This window comes from Giraffa tippelskirchi, chromosome 5, assembly GCF_054371585.1.
Source record: "Giraffa tippelskirchi isolate mGirTip1 chromosome 5, T2T-mGirTip1v1.2.pri, whole genome shotgun sequence".
NCBI lineage: Eukaryota > Metazoa > Chordata > Mammalia > Artiodactyla > Giraffidae > Giraffa > Giraffa tippelskirchi.
The window spans coordinates 93,227,034-93,246,177 of record NC_137279.1 but is presented as its reverse complement, the minus strand read 5'-3'; the positions used below and the strand labels follow the sequence as shown (position 1 = coordinate 93,246,177).

The 19,144-nt window shown below is 45.1% G+C and overlaps 1 protein-coding gene across 7 annotated transcripts; it reads left to right on the top strand.

Annotated features, from left to right (window-relative positions):
* Positions 1 to 1,829: 1,829 nt before the first annotated feature.
* Positions 1,830 to 18,965, top strand: SLC25A44 (solute carrier family 25 member 44). Of its 7 annotated transcripts, none has more exons than XM_081494445.1 (5): positions 1,830 to 1,971; positions 2,142 to 2,263; positions 6,830 to 7,474; positions 12,450 to 12,572; positions 16,306 to 18,965. In XM_081494445.1, exons 2-5 carry the CDS (start codon positions 2,143 to 2,145, stop codon positions 16,308 to 16,310), a joined length of 894 nt encoding a protein of 297 aa, XP_081350571.1. In that variant the 5' UTR covers positions 1,830 to 1,971; position 2,142; the 3' UTR covers positions 16,311 to 18,965. The 7 variants fall into 7 exon arrangements, with proteins under 7 accessions (XP_081350571.1, XP_081350567.1, XP_081350570.1 ...); XM_081494441.1 differs by having other exon boundaries at positions 12,445 to 12,572; XM_081494444.1 differs by having other exon boundaries at positions 2,139 to 2,263.
* The last annotated feature ends 179 nt before the right edge of the window (positions 18,966 to 19,144 follow it).

Here is a 19,144-nt window from a genome sequence, read left to right as displayed (position 1 = left end):
GCAACAGTTAGAACTGGACATGGAACAACAGACTGGTTCCAAATAGGAAAAGGAGTACATCAAGACTGTATATTGTCACCTTACTTATTTAACTTCTATACAGAGTACATCATGAGAAACGCTGGGCTGGAAGAAACACAAGCTGGAATCAAGATTGCCGGGAGAAATATCAATAACCTCAGATGTGCAGATGACACCACCCTTATGGCAGAAAGTGAAGAAGAACTAAAGAGCCTCATGATGAAAGTGAAAGAGGAGAGTGAGAAGGTTGGCTTAAAGCTCAATGTTCAGAAAACTAAGATCATGGCATCTGGTCCCATCACTTCATGGGAAATAGATGGGGAAACAGTGGAAAGAGTGTCAGACTTTATTTTTTTGGGCTCCTAAATCACTGCTGGTGGTGATTGCAGCCATGAAATTAAAAGACGCTTATTCCTTGGAAGGAAGGTTATGACCAACGTAGATAGCATATTTAAAAGCAGAGACATTACTTTGCCAACAAAGGTCCGTCTAGTCAAGGCTATCGTTTTTCCAGTGGTCATGTATGGATGTGAGAGTTGGATGGTTAAGAAAGCTGGGCGCCGAAGAATTGATGCTTTTGAACTGTGGTGTTGGAGAAGACTCTTGAGAGTCCCTTGGACTGCAAGAAGATCCAACCAGTCCATCCTAAAGGAGATCAGTCCTGGGTGTTCATTGGAAGGACTGATGTTGAAGCTGAAACTCCAATACTTTGGCCACCTCATGCGAAGAGTTGACTCATTGGAAAAGACCCTAATGCTGGGAAGGATTGAGGGCAGGAGGAGAAGGGGACGACCGAGGATGAGATGGTTGGATGGCATCGCCGACTCGATGGACATGGGTTTGGGTAAACTCCGGGAGTTGGTAATGGACAGGGAGGCCTGGCATGCTGCGATTCATGGGGTCGCAGAGTCGGACACGACTGAGCGACTGAACTGAACTGAAACCACTTAACATTTCTACCAGCAACGTCTGAGGGTTCCAGTTTCTCCACATCCTTGCTAACAGTCCTTTACTTTCCAGGTTTTTGTTTGCTTGCTTCTTTTAATTTTAGCTATCCAAGTGGGTGTGAAGTGGGATCTTATGATTTTGATTTGTTTTTCCCTAGTGATATTGAGCATCTTTTCCCGTGCTTTTTGGCCACCTTCTTTAGAGAAATGTCTATTCAAGTCCTTTACCCATTTAAAGAATTGGGTTGTCTTTTTGTGGCGGTGTAGAAATATCTATTTTGAAATGAATCTATTCTCCACCCCATATCCCACCTCCCAGTTCCTTATTTAAAGGGTCCTGCCTCTTCTTTTAAATCCATGTATAGGCAAATTGTTTTAGAGCTGGGAGAGATTACTCCACCTCCAGGTGGAGGAAGGAATGTCCTGTATTCCTGCGATTCTTTGAGCTCTCAAACGTTAAAATTGGTTGTCTAAACTTAGTACTTCCTGCTCAGCACATTAGCCTCTGTTTTGGCTCAACAAATAAGAAAAATAACAAATTAGCTTTGAATTTAAGGATTCCAATAGCATCGAAACACAGGGTGACCCAATTAGAACAAGATACTCATGAAGTGCCGGCGGACTCGATTTCCACCAAGTGGAAAGAAAACGCATGCGCCTTACAGCTAAGGGCATGCCCGAGCTAATGAAGGCGTGGCCTCTGCCCGAATTCAAGATGGCTGCCAGGAACTTCCCCTCTTGCTGCGGGGGCGGGGGGGACGAGGCTAAAGATTCAGAACGCCATTGGTGGAATTGGCACCGTTCCTCTCCGCCCCTTCAAGGGGAGGGAGTGACAAGGTCCCAATTTCCGGTTCCGTCAGTACCGGGAGCCCGGTCGAGATGGAGGAAGATGCGACCGGAGGCCATCAGTCGCCAGAAACAGAGGATAAAATGGGACCTGCAGCCTAGAGGTCCGCACTTGGAGTGCACCTCAGACGCGGCGGAGCCACCCTGATCTGAGAAGGTAAGAAACCACCTGCTTGGGGTGCCTGAGGACTAAGGTCTCCGAGGAGCTGGACCAGTCAAGGAGGCAGCGGGTGTCTGCAGTGCCCGGCTGCAGTTCAGTGGGAGCCCGCCATGCAGTTTGGGGAATGAGGGACGATTCCAACTAGTCATCTCTTTCTGTCGGAGGAGCATGAGGTTCGCTGACAACGAAAGAAGCATGGCGAGAGGCATGGCGAGGGACAAGTCCGAGGATCCAGAGGCGCCAGTTCCGGGGCCAGGACAGAAGCAGCTTAAAGCGTGTGTCATATGGAGTAGGTGAAGAGGATTGTCATGTGGTGTCTGTCATGAAGCATCACGTGGGAGCCTATGAAAGACCAAAGGAAGGCTGGGTGGGAATCTCTTCATGTCCCAGAGCGGAGATTGTCTTGGAGGGAGAGATTGGAGGCATGCCAGGGAACTTCCCTAAGGGAATGCATATTCATTAAGACCGGTGGGCAAGCATGGAAATATATTCACATTCATGTGGTAGATAGCTCTCAGGATGCAGAGCCTTCAGGCAGATGCAGTAAGAACAGAGGAGGAAGCAAAGATCTGAGGAGGAAGCAAAGATCTTGTTTCCAGCACAGAAGTGGGGACCAAACCCCACAGATGACTTTTCAGAAGTTGTAGGTGTCGATTTGACTTGGTGGGGGTTGTTGACTGATAAGATCTGAATGAGTCTAGTAGACATCATTGAGCCCAGTCCTGGTGACCAGTCAGGATGGAGTTAGAGAGAGCTCCTAACCTAGTCATAATGATCCTGGACTCCTAGAGTAGTTGTTATCATTGTCATAATACAGACAGTCCTTAATATTTAAGGCAGGACTTTCCAAACTCTGATATATGTATTAATCACCCAGAGATCCTGTGAAAATGTTGGCTCTTTATTCAGCAGGTCTGTGGAGCATCCTGAAATTCTGTATTTCTTACAAACTCCCAGGTGATGCGCATGCTGCTGGTCTGTGCCACACTCTGAGTAGCAGAGATTTAGAGCACCACTTTCCAGCAGAGCTTTCTGCAATAATAGAAGTATTTTGTTGTTTACAAAATGCTTTTACACATATTAGCTCAGGTGAGTTGCCCCAAACTGTTGTGTAGCTATGGCAGGCTTTATTAGCCCCATTTTGGAGATTAGGAAACTGAATTTCAAAGAAGTGATTTGGTTCCAGTCCTACCAGAAAGTAATGGTAGTGGAACTCAAACTTGGATCTCCTGACTACTACTGTTCTTTCCATCGAATGACCTTACATTCCAGGTGACTCTGCGTTGTCCTGAACCAGAATCTCTTATCTGAGATCCTAGTGAAGTCTGGTGTAGTTTTTCTGGTACAGGGAGAGTGAAGTGGAGAGGGAGTATACCTACCTGGGCCAGTTTATCCCTTTCCCCTGATAGGCTCATCAGTGAGGCCTCTGCCTCTGACATCTCATTTGATGACTTCAGGACATCCTGGGTCATCTGGTGGGTCTCCACATGAAGCACTTCAACCTGTGTGTCTAAGCTATGTTAAAAGATTGGAGACAGTTCACAGTTGGAACCATGTGGCACAGTGGTAAAGAACCTGCCTCCCAATGCTGGAGACGTAAGAGATGCAGGTTCGATCCCTGGCTTGGGAAGATCCTGTGGAGGAGGGCATAGCAACCTCTCCAGTATTCTTGCCTGGAAAATCCCATGACAGAGGAGCCTGGCAGGCTACAGTCCATAGGGTCAAAAAGAGTCGGACGCAACTGAGCATGTATACATCCACACAAATGAGGGTCTGGGAAAGAGTCATAAAGAAGCTGGACTGATTGAGTTGCAAGGCTGCAGGAAGTCAGCGCAGGTATCTGCAAGAAGGATTTTCCTGAGGGAGAGACATAAGGAACTGGTTTTGATATTTCTGCAGGAAGTTGGGAGGTTATAGAACAAAGAGCAGGTTGAGATCCCAATTTTTAGGAACACCCTACCCTTCAAAGGGGTAAGGAGAGTAGATTCAGTGCCTTCACCTTCAACTGTAGAGGCTCAGCCCTCTGTGGCATGACCTATAGTGGCTTCCCCTATGGCAATGTGGCTTCATCATGGCAATGGAGGAAGCTTCCTGCTTTGGCCATGGAGAGTCCTTCTTTCTGGGAATTTAAACTAGACTGGCATATGTGGGAGATGGAGGAAAGTGGGGAAGTGAGGCACTGGGTGCTGCTGTAGTCAGAAGATGTTGGTACACTGTCATTCAGTTTCATAAGTTGAGATGGTGCCTTCAAAACCAGGTTCTGGGACAGAGTCCTTTGTTGCCCTGCCTGTCACGCACTATTCATGAGCCGGGCAGAAGGCTCTCCTGCTTGAGCTCTGCTGTATTTGTCCTGTGACGACAACAGTCCCGCCCAGCCACTCTGCTCAGTCCCTCCACAAACAGGCTGGGAAAGCAGAGGCAGCTTTTGGCTTCTCTGGAACAAAGCTGAGAGAAATCCGTGGGCATCTACACGGCCAGGAGCTTATGCTTAACCCTTGCGTGACTGGCAGTTGTGAGGGCATTAATTCTGCCTCCCAGGGTTGGAATGACTTAGCTTTAGACGGAACAGAGATGACTTGTGCTGGAACTCCTCAACTCCCATGGGGCAGAGGGCATGATGGAGCAGAGGAGCAAACTTGGCTCATATCCTGCCTCCACCACTGAACAGCTGTGTGACCTTAGGCCTGTTTCTTTTAACCTGTTTGTACCTCGACTTTCTCATTTAGAAGAAATGTCTAACTACACAGGTTAAGTTGTAAGGATTACATGAGGTAATATGTATTCAATGAATCCTAGTATCTCTCTCTCTTTCCTCCTCTCTCAGTAGAAATGGACACATGACCTTGGGACCCTGGATGACAAACACCCACTTAATTTTTCAATGATACAGTGATCCCCTTCTTTTGAAGGGCCTCAAAGGAGAAGATTGCTCCACTGGACTTGGTGGGTGTCGTAGGCTGAGGCTGAAGGAAGGGCCCACAGCAAGTGTCACATCAGTGTTGCAAAGGTTCTCCTCCTAGAACTCAATCTCTAGTTCATACCCCATGGCCTCAATTATTTGTTCTAGTTAACTCAGTTGTTTCAGCCATTTTTCTCTCCCTTCTCCTGTCCACATGTATTTCTCCATTCACCTGCTTTGTCCTCCAGGAAGCCTATCTTGGTTACATGTGCCTCATGCATGTCTCACCTTGAAGCTGAGGTTTTCCCTTCAGCTCACATGTACTGAGTTTATACTGCAGGTATCTTGTATTTTAATGAAAGTGATACAGTCCAGCTCAGGGAATTCCAAAAAGCTAACCTTGCTTCTCCACAGACTTGTATGGTAAACCAAGAAGCTACATAGGCTGGTTGGGACCTTTGATTGGGAAAGGTGGTTGAGGATGAACTCTGGTTATACACTTGACATGAGATTTGTCAAGGCTCTGGCACTGGGACTGCTCATGTAGAACATCTCAGCTCTCTAGAGTTGTCCTTTTGATGCAGCCACCTCCTTTCCCAGACCTTAGGGATTTCTCTTAAAGTTTAGGGAGCCCCTGACTTGTCACTTCCTGGAATTTAACTTTCCACTTTCTCCTGGCTGCAAATGTCCAGTATCCTACACAGGAGCACATTACATTGTCACTATGTCTATGTCCAGTATATGATGTGCTCTCATTTGACATTTCTTAAGTTGGAAGCTCCTGATTTTATCTAGTTATAACAGTTGTAAGCTTATTAGTTTTGTTTGAAACTTTCCTCTTTGGATACACATAACATGAGGGCCACATGTATGTTAATTTGCCCTGGTTACTTTATCTCTGTTTCTTATGTCCATTCCCCAGAGGGATACTGTGTCTCTTTGAAGAGTTTATCAAAGGCAGAGTCTCTCTGTCTTCTCTGTCACTTGAATCTCCCTTCATTGTCTAGGGCTGAGGTTATTATTTATGTGCTTGGGGATAAAGGGGCCAAGCATGTTCTCTACACTGTAGTTCTCAAGACTCTTCAGGGAAACTACTTAGCTCTCGGGTGGTTCATTTCTTTCTCTCGAGTGAGTTATCTAATAACCAAAGAGGACTCTGACCTTTGACTTGTTCCTGACTTCCTAATTTCTTTCATTAAAGGGGAGGGAAGTAGGGGTTGGCGGCTGTGGAGTGAAAGCCCTACCTGCTTTCTTCCTCACATTTTCTTCTGATGCAGACTGGAGAAAATGTAAGTGTAGTGAGTGTGGGTCAGGGAAGCTCAGAGGGACCAACACAGGAAACCAGAAGTAAAGTAAGGTGAGTCAGGTGGTACATGGTGCTAAATAAAAGAGGTAGTCTGCTGAGGCTCAATGGCTGAAGGCTGAAAGCCTTGCCTTCTCAGTAGGCCTAGAAGCATCAGAAATGGAGCACTTCCCTTTAGGTTTTAGGAACCTCTGGAATGTCACTTAGTGACATCCCACTAGCCCACCTAAAGGTCTTGCCTCCTGTCACGTGGTTGGTTTCTCCACAGCATCCTGAGCTGTCTGGGTGAGCTAGAGAAGGAAAAGGAGAATGGCCATGACACCAGGGCCTGGGCAGAGGCAGAGAGAGTAGATGATTCCAGTAAGCTGGGAGTAGGGAGCTGAGGTGGGATTGGGGCCAGGGGAGTCACTAAGGTGAGAAACAGCTTTCACAAGAGGGGTCCTGAATATGGACGGTAAAGGAGAGAGGGGGCACTATCTTGATCTGTGAAGGAAGAATCAGGCAGGGGTTGGCAGAGCCGGATTAATTGAAGTCTAAGCTTTGGGGAGGTGAGTACCCCAGGAGATGAAGCCTGAGAATAGGGTTTCAGAGCCTAGCCAAGAGGAGAAAGTGTGAATTCTGATCTCCTTCATATTCCCTCCATCCTGCTCCAGTCCCCAGGTCTCCAGGCACAATGGAGGACAAACGTAACATCCAGATCATCGAGTGGGAACACCTGGACAAGAAGAAGTTCTATGTGTTCGGTGTGGCAATGACAATGATGATCCGCGTCAGTGTCTACCCATTCACCCTCATCCGCACTCGGTTGCAGGTTCAGAAAGGCAGGAGCCTCTACCACGGGACCTTTGATGCCTTCATCAAGATCCTACGGGCGGATGGTGTGACTGGCCTCTACCGGGGGTTCCTGGTCAACACCTTCACCCTCATATCTGGCCAGTGCTATGTCACCACTTACGAGCTCACCCGGAAGTTCGTAGCTGACTACAGCCAGAGCAACACAGTCAAATCACTGGTGGCCGGTGGCTCGGCCTCTCTCGTGGCCCAGAGCATCACGGTGCCCATTGATGTGGTCTCCCAGCATCTGATGATGCAGCGCAAGGGTGAGAAAATGGGCCGCTTCCAAGTGCGAGGGAATCCAGAGGGACAAGGGGTAGTTGCCTTTGGCCAAACCAAGGACATCATCAGGCAGATCCTGCGGGCTGATGGACTTCGTGGCTTCTACCGAGGTTACGTGGCTTCACTACTTACTTATATCCCAAACAGTGCTGTCTGGTGGCCCTTCTACCACTTCTATGCAGGTAAGCAGGAACTAGGAGGGTGAGGGTGGAGGATGGGTTACTAATGAGACAGATGCTATCGCCTCAGGCATGTTGGAATGGGAGATTTAATGGGAGAATTCATACGGCAAACATTTGAATTCAGGAGGATTCAGAAGACATGGTTCTTGCTTTCAGAGAGCTAATATTATAGTGGAGGGAATCAGACAAGTAAAATCTATGACTGTAGAACATTGAGTATGTTCTCCATGTGTCAGGATCAACTAAGGTTTGTGGAATATTGGCAGAGAATGTGTGGAGAGGGACAAAATCCATGGGATTTAAAGATGAAATCAATGGTGATAGTGAGCTTTTGAGTTGGATGCCTTTCCTGAGTATTTTTAAATTTAAGTTCAAGATGTAATACAATCTTGAAGCTCTCTAATCCTGTATGTTTTGTTCACAAGTATTTCTTAGAAATGGGATTACTGGGTCAAGAGGTAACATTCTTTTTTTTAATGGGCGCACAGCATATGGGGTTTTAATTCCCTGACTAGGGTTCAGACCTACACCCCCTGCATTGGAAGCATGGCATCTTAACCACTGGACCTCTAGGAAAGTCCCAAGAGATGACATTTTTGAGGGTCTTGATAAACATACCGCCATATTTCCTTCTGAAAGGGCAAAGCACGTTGCCAAGAGCAGGACCTGTATGTGCTTGCTATCCTGAAACGTCCACAGCGTTGGGTAACTACCAAACTCCAGTTAGGGCAACCGGCACTTGCAACCTCCCTCATCCCTGCCACCAGCTCCTAAGCTTTGGGAGCAGGCATTCTGTTCCATACTGCCTGGAATTTTTCTGAGCAAATTTTGCAATGACTTCCTAACTTATAATCACTTGGTTTCTATTGCACCATACTTTTCTAATCCTCTTATTTTTCTAAGTACTTTTTTTTTGTAACTTTGTCTCTTTTTTTTTGTTTTAACAGTCTTTCATCTAGAGTATTTGGTAAAATTTAAATACTTGGACTCCACCTTGACCCTTTGTATCAGCTTCTTTAGGAACAGATGCTGATAATTTTAATGTTAGAGAAACATCCTAGGAAAAATTTTCTCTGGAGTCTATTTTCACCCCTGTCTCCTCATTTGATTTCATCTGTCTCCACATTTGATTTCATCTACAATTAGAGTTGTCCTTTTCTAATATGTCCAAAGTCTCTATTTTTTTCCCCAAACTAACCTGTCCAGAGTTCTGGACAGATATTCTGACTGTTGGACCTTTCAATTTGAAGGCATGCACATACATCTGAAATTTTACTCAACTATAACATTTTTCATCCCAAACTTTTTCTTCTGACTTACTTTCAGGTGTCAGTGGCCAGGTTATTCTCCAGATCACTGAGACTGAGGCTTTGCGCATTGCACTTGCCCCCTGCCTCTTCCTTGTCCCCACTAACATTTATTGAACCTTCACTGTGTGCCAGGCTCTGTGACACTGTGTGTCTCAGGGTCTGATGAATTGTAAGTGCTCAGTAAATATTTGTTGAGCGAGTAGATTGGTTCTTGTCACTCTGTTTTGCTAAAATTTACCAATGCTTCCTTATGGGTATTTAGAATAAAATCTAATGCTTCTATGTGACCTGGTCCCTATCTCCTTCTCCAGTCGCATCTCGTGCTCCTCTCCCCTTACTCACTCTGGTCCATCCTCACTGCCCTTCGCTCAATTCCTGAGATACATCAAGCTCTGTTCTCACCTCCTAGCCTTTGCAGATACTGTTCTTTCTGCCTGCAATACCCTTCCCCATTTTCTTTATGTGGCTAGGTCCTTCTCATGCCTCAGGCACCGGCATACATGCTACCTTTACCCAGCTAGAAAGAGGGCGCTTCCTGTTTTCTTTTTCAGCACCTTTTCCTTTAGAGCGCTTATCATAATTTGCAATTGTTTTATCCCTAGCTCCCACGCAACTCCTTAATTAGACTGTAAGTTCCATGAAGTTACTTCCCTGCCCATTTCTCTTTATTATGCCTAGTGCTTTCACAGTGGCTGGTATATAGTAAATATTAAATAAATACTCATTTATATTACTTGCCCAAAGTCATTTAGCCAGGAAGGACTTAAACCAAGTCAGCCTAGGTTTATCTTCTGCCTTGCAGATAATAGATGCCCAGTAAACATTTGTTGAGTGAATAACGGAGAAGGAAAGACTTGGGACTCTTGCTCCCACCCTCTTGCCTTTGTTTTTTCATCATTTTCCTAAACCCCAGGAAAATGACATATGTGAGTGATTAGAATTGGAAGCTGAATCCCATTGCAGCTTGCTGGCTTGGATGCCAATGCAGACAGGCCCAAGGAAGCTGGCAGTGGCAGTCCAGATGCTACCTTCTAATGCTTGTGAAATGTTTTCTTCTCTGGAGAACAAGACACTCTTGAGGCACAACTGCCAGTTCACTTTGTTTCTGTTTGTATGCTGACCCTGGGGAAGAGAGTGATTAGAAATCGGGGGAGAGGTGATTCTGGTAGGACTTAAGGAATTCCGTCATGCCGCTGGGTCTTGGAAGCCTTCGCTTCTGCCCTGCCAACCTCTACCCTCCTACTTGTTCTCTAATCTTTAGTTGCCTGGCCATAAATTACCAAAACTAGGAGCATGAGAAAAAAATTATTATTATTATTTTTTAATGTGAAGTATAGTTAATATTCATTGCAAGGACTGATGCTGAAGCTGAAGCTCCAATAACCTGGCCACCTGATGCGAAGAACTGACTCATTTGAAAAGACCCTGATGCTGGGAAAGATTGAGGGTGGGAGGAGAAGGGGACGACAGAGGATGAGGTGGTTGGATGGCATCACCGACTCAATGGACATGAGTTTGAGTAGACTCTGGGAGTTGGTGATGGACAGGGAGGCCTGGTGTGCTGCAGCCCATGGGGTCGCAAAGAGTCCATGGGGTCGCAAAGAGTCGGTCACTACAGAGCAACTGAACTGAAACTGATAGTTAATATATAATATGGTATAAATTACAGGGGTACAGTATAGTGATTCACAATTTTTAAAGGTTATACCCCATTTGTAGTTATTATAAAATATTTGCTATATTCCCTGTGTTATATAATATATCCCTGTAGCTATTTTATACCCAATAGCTTGTACCTTTTAATCCCCTACCTCTATAATGCCCCTCCCCCAGAAAAGAATTCTTAAAGGTGTTATGGTGACTGAATTGTAGAGAGAAAACTGAGAGGGATCCTTAGAGATGATAGATCTATTTGACACTCAGTCTCACTCAGAGTAAAAGCCAAAGTCCATGCAGTGGCTTCAAGGCTCTAAATGACTTACCTCTTAGACCTCATCTACTCTTCTTCCCCTCACTCATCCAGACATATTGGCCTCGCTGCCCCTTGAAGATCTCAGGCATGCTCATGCCTCAGGTTCTTTGAATAGGATGTTACCTCTGCTGGGAAAGTTCTTTCCACAGATTGATAAGGCTTACACTCTCCTTTAACTCTTTGCATAAACTTCACCTTCTACCCTTGGCATTCTTATCTCCTTTTCCTGCTTTATTTTTATCTATACATAAAAATATACATATAAATGTATATTTTAGCATACGTCACCTTCTGATATATATTTTTTTATTTATTGTCTGTTTTCCCCCACTAGAGTGTAAATTTCATAAGGGCAGGGATTTGAAGCTTTTTTTTAAAAACATTACAATTTGGATTTATAAAAGTTGGCAAAAAAAAAAAACCACCCTGAAATACACACTAATTAAATTAGCTTTGTTTGGTGAGGCAAAAGTTCTTTTTCTTTCTGTTGTCACTTTCTTCCTTAATATTGTAAGGTTGTTTTAGATTTTTTAATCTGATAAATTTTAATATTCCTATACATAGCCCAATTTAACTAGACAAAAATTTGGACCTCTTATCTCGCCCTTAAGGACCTGGGGATCTGGATGGCCCTTCCTGGGGCAGGTCTGTCCCAGGAGCAGCTGGAGGCAGGCTCCCCAGTGGGAAGCATTGACAGCAACTTTACTTTTCTCATTAATGTACAATGAGAGAGAAATGAAGTTGCTGAGATAAGTGGGGACAGGTCACATCATACTATTTATGGAAAGTTGAGAAGGATGGCCAGGTTAGGGAGAGGTCTCAGTCACCCTTGTGACTTCCCTATAGTCTCCTCAGATGCTGACTTGAGGCTCCTTTATTCAGTGTTGTGTCCTCAGAACCCAAGCTGACTGGCTCATGGTAGTCACTCAGTGAATCTTTGTTGAATAAATGAACAGACTCTCATCTCTCACCTCCAGAGAGGGAAAAAGCAAAAGAATTCAATTGCAGGTGAACTTCCCAGTGACACTGGGGTTGGGTGAATCTGGGTGTTATTTCATCAGCTTCATCACCATTTTGAAAAATGAATTTTCCTTCCTTGATATAGGCTGAAGAAAAGTTCTCACTGTAGGATTTGATTTTCTCTTTTAATTGTAATTGTTTCTTATTTTTAAAAATATTCACATGGTTTGAAATTCAAAAGGTAGGAAAAGGTGTGCGGTGAAAACACTATTCTCCCATAGTCACCCATCTCCCTTCCTTGAAGACAATCAGTGTTACCAATTTTTAATGTATTTTACCAGTTATCCAGTGCACATATAAGAAAATATGTAGCGTGTGCTTTTTTAGCCTATGAGTTGGGGGAAGTAGAGTATTGGTATAAGAGTTTTACATCAGGAAGGATTTCTGTCCATCAGATGAAAGAAGTCAGCAAGCAAAGGGGTTTTGAAATCCCCTTCTCCAGAGGAATTTTTGTCCTGTTCAAGTTGACTTCTGGAAGGGGCCTGAGATTTATAAATTCTTGTTGGTTCTGATGGACGTAAAGAAAAGAAAAGACGGGATGGAAGTTACAGGGTCTAAGGCGGCTAAGGATGGAAATTTTGTCATCTTTGGGCCAACTGGTAGAAGCAGCGTGGGGCACATGGGCTGGTACCTCACATCTTGAGGCACTGTCTTTCCCTTGATTCCAGAGCAGCTCTCGTCCCTCTGCCCAAAGGAGTGCCCTCACATTGTCTTTCAAGCCATCTCGGGGCCTCTGGCTGCAGCCACTGCTTCCATCCTCACCAATCCCATGGACGTCATCCGAACCCGAGTACAGGTAAGACCAGTCTTCTCTCCCCAACTGCCAGATAAGCCATAAGAAGTCTTTCCTTGTGGTTATGACTCACCATCTACAGAAACCAACTGAGCACCTTGAACCACCTCAGATGTTTCTGTCATCCTGTCTACCACCTTGCATGCCTCTTTTCCTTGCCCATGCCCCCAGGAATTCTTACTGCTATCTTCTAGGCTTTTGTCTTATTAGATTACCGTCTGAGCCACCAGGGAAGCCCTAGCATAGCATATCAACCACCTTTTCCTTACCTTGCAGGTTTGTAGATACTAGAAACATGATTTTAGTTTATTTCATAAGTCCCTCTGGCTTTTCCATTTGGCTGTGAGCTCTCTACAGTGAGAGTGAGTGTTCTTGAACAGTTTTCACAGATAGTTCTGTATGGACTCAGCACAAATACAGACAAAGGCCTTGGTGGTGCTGTCCAGAAATTTTAGACCCTGTCTTTAGTCAGCTTGGTGACAGTTTCACAACCCAGAGGCCAAAGAAATTGAATCTAAATGATAATATATAATATACAAATGATACATTTTGCTCTGTAAAGCTTTAGGTGGAGAGTGTGCATGTGTGTGCGTGCACACACGCACACCCAGTCACGTCCAATTCTTTGTAACCCCATGGACTGTAACCCACCTGGATCTTCTGTCTATGGGATTCTCCAGGCAAGAATACTGGAGTGGGTTGCCATTTCCTCCTCCAGGGGATCTTCCTGACCCAGGGATCCAGCCAGTGGCTCCAACATCTCCTGCATTGGCAGGCAGGTTCTTTACCTCTGAGCCACTAGGGAAGCCCGAGAATGAGGGAGAAGAGGGAAGGATAATAACCTTAACAGGTTAGAGGTGAAGTCAGCTTTTCTGATACCATGATGTTAGGATGGGGATGATTGGTAAATCTAGGTACAATTGAACCTTGAACAACATGTAGTTTAGGAAAGCCAACACTCTGCATAGTTGAAAATCAGAGTGTAGCTTGGCCCTCTAAATCCATGGTTCCTCATCCACAGATTGTATAGTAGTGCAGGATTTTGGCAGTGGGGGGGGTGGGGTGGGGTGGGGTTTTTTTTTTAAGTATAAATAAAAATGAATTTTTACTTAAATCATTTTGGTATTGGTTACAGTCATAAAGATATTTAATTACATTGTGGGTAATATAAGCATGCAGTTCAGTTTTAAATTCAGTTTTTTTTAGCCACCCTACATGGCATGTGGGATCTTAGTTCCCCGTCTGGGGACCAAACCCATGCCCACTGCAGTGGAAGCGTGGAGTTTTAACCATTGGACAGCCAGTTCAGTCAGTTCAGTTCAGTCACTCAGTCATGTCTGACTCTTTGTGACCCCATGGACTGCAGCACTCCAGGCGTCCCTATCCATCACCAAATCCCAGAGCTTACTCAAACTCATGTCCATTGAGTCTATGATACCATCAACCATCTCATCCTCTGTTGTCCCCTTCTCCTCCCGCCTTCAATCTTTCCCAGCATCAGAGTCTTTTCAAATGTCAGCTCTTTGCATCAGGTGGCCAGAGTATTGGAGTTTCAGCTTCGCCATCAGTCCTTCCAATGAATATTCAGGACTGATTTCCTTTAGGATGGACTGGTTGGATCTCCTTGCAGTCCAAGAGTTTCTCAAGAGTCTTCTCCAACACCACAGTTCAAAAGCATCAATTTTTCAGTGCTCAGCTTTCTTTATAGTCCAACTCCTACATCCATACATGACTACTGGAAAACCCATAGCCTTGACTAGACGGACCTTTGTTGACAAAACGTCTCTGCTTTTTAATATGCTGTCTAGGTTGGTCATAACTTTTCTTTCAAGGAGTAAGCATCTTTTAATTTCATGGTTGCAGTTACCATCTGCAGTGATTTTGGAGCCCAAAACAATAAAGTTTGCCACTGTTTCTCCATCTATTTGCCATGAAGTGATGGGACTGGATGCCATGATCTCATTGACAGCCAGGCAATTCCCTAAATTCAATATTTTATGTAATAACTCTGCTACCCATGTAAAATTTTGATTTATTTCCAGAGAAGTTAAATAATCTCTTTAAATTTAATATTAGTATAAGCATGAAATTCTTTTTTTTTTTTTTTGGAAACATTTTCATTTTATTTATTTATTTTTTAAAATAAATTTATTTATTTTAGTTGGGGGCTAATTACTTTACAATATTGTAGTAGTTTTTGCCATACATTGACACGAATCGGCCATGGGTTCACATGTGTTCCCCCTCCCACCCCCCCATCCCATCCCCCTGGGCCATCCCATTGCCCCAGCCCTGAGCACCCGTCCCATGCATCGAACATGGAATGGTGTTCTGCCCCACATATGACAATATACATGTTTCAAGGGCATGAAATTCTTAAATTAACCAAGTATATACTTTAGAGAAACAAGAATATATCTTGATATGTTTCAAGATATACAATACATAGAGGTTAAAAAGCAATGGTAAAATCTTTCTGGTTATTTTATTTTTTATTTATTTTTAATTTTTATTAGTACTGTTAGTCATGTTACTGCTGCAAAAAAAAATACTGCATATAAGTGGACTCACACAGCTCAAACTCATGTTGTTCAAGGGTCAGCTGTATATTTATCTCTAGGAAAGATTGTCCCTGCTATGACCCATACATTTTTAAATGAATGGTATCTGAAGTACACAAGTTCCATCCTTATTCTCTCCTGAGCCTTGTTATGGGGGTTCCATGAGGAGAATCAAGGGAAAGAACAGGTCCCTACTATATGACTTGGCAACTAAACAACAACTACTTTGAGGCTTTCCCAAGCTAGAAGAGACAAGTGCATATGAGGACGAGGGCCATAGCTAAAAAAATCCTTAACGTATCTAGATAAGTGGAGGATGAGAGGAGCACAAGTGGTCAGAGGAAGAAGGGGATGAGGGAATGTGGAGGCGGGTGCTAAAGGAGGCAGAGAGGAATAGGGAGATGTTCTTAGTCAAAGATGGGACCACCTTGGGAATAGGGAGAGGTGTAACAAGGAGTGTGTCTGTCCTGCACTGGCTGTGGGTCTGAGTAGGGTGGTCTTTAAATGTGTTGTTTGGTTGTAGGTATGGAGAAGAGGGCAAGAGTATTAGGAAAGAAGAGAGAAAAGATTCTTGCCTTGGCCAGGCTTCTGGTACGATAGGGAAGACAGGTCACAGGGTGGGAGGTGGCAGGGATGGAGGGGAGGACTCTAGCCACGTGGGTGCAGAGGAATGGAGATGATCAGAATCAAAATGTCTGGTAGATCTGCAGAGGCCTTGGAGGTGATTTAATCCAGCCTCCCTGAGACCAGAGAGAACCTGGTCCAGACTCATCACTGTGTAGTTTATGTAATAATATTAATGAAGCTAACATTTATTGAATACTTACTGTCTGGCACTGTTCTCAGCATTTATAAGAATTCTCTTGCTTACTGCATAAAACAACCATACGGTGTAGGTACTATCATTATTATTATATATTTGAGGAAACTGGGGTGCAAAGTGCTAAGTAAACTACCTGAGATTATGCTGTTAGTAAATTAGGGGGCAGGATTCATACCAGGCAGTCTGGCACCAGAGGCCACACTCATTCACTGTGCTGAACTGTCCTGCTGAAGCAGAGTCCAGCCCTCTGACTCCCAAGTCTAATTCTTTCCACTTTAGGCTAAGATAGGAGAGACTGGGTGTAGGGGCTTAGACTGCAGACTGTGATCTTCCACTGTGTTGACTTTTCCAGGTTGAGGGCAAGAACTCCATCATCCTGACCTTCCGACAGCTGATGGCAGAAGAGGGGCCTTGGGGGCTCATGAAAGGCCTGTCCGCCAGAATCATCTCAGCCACGCCCTCCACCATTGTCATTGTGGTGGGCTATGAGAGCCTCAAGAAACTCAGCCTCCGACCTGAGCTGGTGGATTCGAGACACTGGTAACCAGTGATGGGGAGAGAAGCCTGCTGTTTCCTACACTACTCTCGGTCAGGGGCAGAGAGGAGAGGCTAGCACCCTCTCCAAGTGCCCCCACCGCATATCTAGTCCTGCTGTGGGTCAGGTGGCCTGTCTGGGACAGGGACAGAGACTTTGAACTGCTCGTGCTGAAGAGGCTCCACGCCTGGATCCCCCATCCTCATTATTTTTAATTTTCTTGCCAAGCTGGGCTTCCTCACTCAGTCCAGGTACTCAGTCCTGCCCTAAGGAAATCCACTCTACCCGCCAATCCCACTCTATTGATCCCCTGCTGAGCCTTCTCTGCCTTCTCCCTCCATCTGTGTCCCTGAGATCCTGAGAGACTGTACATAGAACTTGGTTACTACCGCTAGTTCTTCCTATTGGGCTTTCAGTCCGAATTCCAAGCAGCTGTCATCAGCCCTTCATCTCTTAGGTCTGCTTATTTTTCTTTTGGGAATGAGCTGCTCACCAGACTACTCTGCTTTTCTCTGACACTGGGGACAAGGTGCCAGGCACTTTTACACAGGGAGTAGAAGCAGCAAAAACCTCTGGTTCTCCAGAGCACTTGTCCTCTCTTTGGAGAGTTATTAGGTTGGGGAGAAATGTTGATACTTTATTTTGTGTGTATATTTTTCTGTGAACCAGGCTACTAAGTCCTGCTAAAGCACCAATCCTGCAGTCAGAGCCCACCCCTTCCTCAGACAGGTGAAAAATGTAATGTAGCTTTTCCCTCAATCCCAGTTCCCTATCCCTCCCAGTCCCTCCAGTCCCAGCAGCCCTAGGACAAACAAGCTGCTGTTTTCCCCTGGCCCAGATGACTACAGTGGTGGGCACAGCTCTAAGTAAATCAGACTGTCTGGGACACACTGGACTTGGAACACTACCCTGAAAAGTTTGGTTGAGAGAGTAGTTGGTTTGGAAAGTGACAGAAGGATGTGTGCCCTAGCGCATCTCCCTTGACCAGCTGAGTCAAACCTATAAGAGGGTAGTGGAGGTTCTTAACCCCAGGAAGTCATCACACACACACACACACAGATATATACCCCAATCACTTGGACTCACAGAAACATGTTGTCTCATAATGGGAATCTCTGAGATGTGGAACTGTTTGTGTTTTTCTTCTCCCCGATGTAAGGAGACGTCCTGGTCATGGTACCCTCTGGAGGGATGCTTGGAGGAGGGTAAAGGGCCAGTTGGGAAGTCACTCAATACCAGGACCACTGCATTTACCAGCCTGATACTGCCGAGATTATCTGTTGAAGCTCTCAGGAGCTAGGTGATGAGTGCTTCTTTCCTGCCTTATCCTTCCCCCCACAACACACACCTCCTCTACCAAGTCTGTGTGGCAGGTGAGGAGAGGTGCAGCAAATGGAATGAGAAGAAGGCATGTCAAACCCACACTTCCTATTGAAACATCTGACTTGGATGACCCTTCAAACTTTCTTATTTGGTCCCATCCCCTGGGAGAGGCCACGGTGCCAATTTGAAAGGTGCTAGCTACCTGAAGCCTTGATATTTCTTATGGCTGCCCCACAGTCTATCCCCCGGGGCTAGATCAGAATCTGAATTCTCTACCTTTACCTTTACTTCCCATCTTATGCTCTTATCTTTGAAGGTTATTTTCTCTTTCATTTCATTGTTTGTCCCTTCTTGGACTTTGTCAAGACTCCTCCAATTTCTATTCACAAATGGTCATCTAAAGTGTTGGTTCCGCACATCATTCTGAATCTTCCTGTGTCTCAGTCACTCCTTGACCCTAAGAACCACGAAAATAAGAGAAGCCAGGGGTCCCTTCTTTCTCTTTAAATTCATTCTGTTGAGACCTTTGGAGGTTGATTTTCTCAGCTCCACACCTTCCCTTTCCTAGAGACTTATATTCAGTCCTTCCCCACCATTGCATAGTGGTAAGGTATCATGGACAAGGGGTAGCCTCCTGCTTCTCTTGTCTTAGGTTGTTTCTCCGTCCCAGACTCCTCAACTCTTTTTCTTCTGTTCTGTTTTCCGGTAAAGTATTTCAGTCTTACCTGTTTCCTGTTCTCTCTCTCTCACACACACATACACGCGCGCGCGGGTGTTTTAAAAGATGATGTGCATATATGGTAAAAGGGACCCATGGCCCCTTACTTTTCCATCTAATATTTTAGGGACTGGTATTGGGTTTGGTTAAAATATGTCTTGGTCGGGATGGGACCGTGGCCTTCCATTTTCCCAGGACCATGGCTCGGACCAATTGGAGTGTTTGATGTATTGGTCTGTAGCCAAAATTGGAAGGAACTTCCGGCAGACTGGGCAAGATAGGGAAACCTGATGGGAGTATTGAAGGACGGGAATAAAAATGCAGATACAGTTAACATTTGACAAATTGGACTCCTGTGAATAATATTAACGGCGAACATTCACTGTTGCACTGTATGAATTCTCTAAAAAGTGTAATTAAACGTTTTTATTGAGTCCCTGAGTTTCGAGGTTATTTTGCCTTCTCGCCGAGAAAGGACTACGGTTGTTGTGTTTGTATAATCCTCCGCCTCCGGCACTGTCCCCGCCCCTGTCCGCGGCTTGGTGATAGACATTTGCTGCTTCCAATCGGAGGTGCCCACGGCCGGGAGCGGCCAATCGAGGGCTTCGGTGGGCG

Coding starts and splice junctions, on each gene's coding strand:
- SLC25A44 (XM_081494441.1), top strand. CDS start 2,143: ATGAGGTTCGCTGACAACGAAAGAAGCATGGCGAGAGGCATGGCGAGG. Junction 7,475..12,444: donor CTTCTACCACTTCTATGCAG/GTAAGCAGGAAC, acceptor CCTTGATTCCAG/AGCAGCTCTCGTCCCTCTGC. Junction 12,573..16,305: donor TCATCCGAACCCGAGTACAG/GTAAGACCAGTC, acceptor TGACTTTTCCAG/GTTGAGGGCAAGAACTCCAT.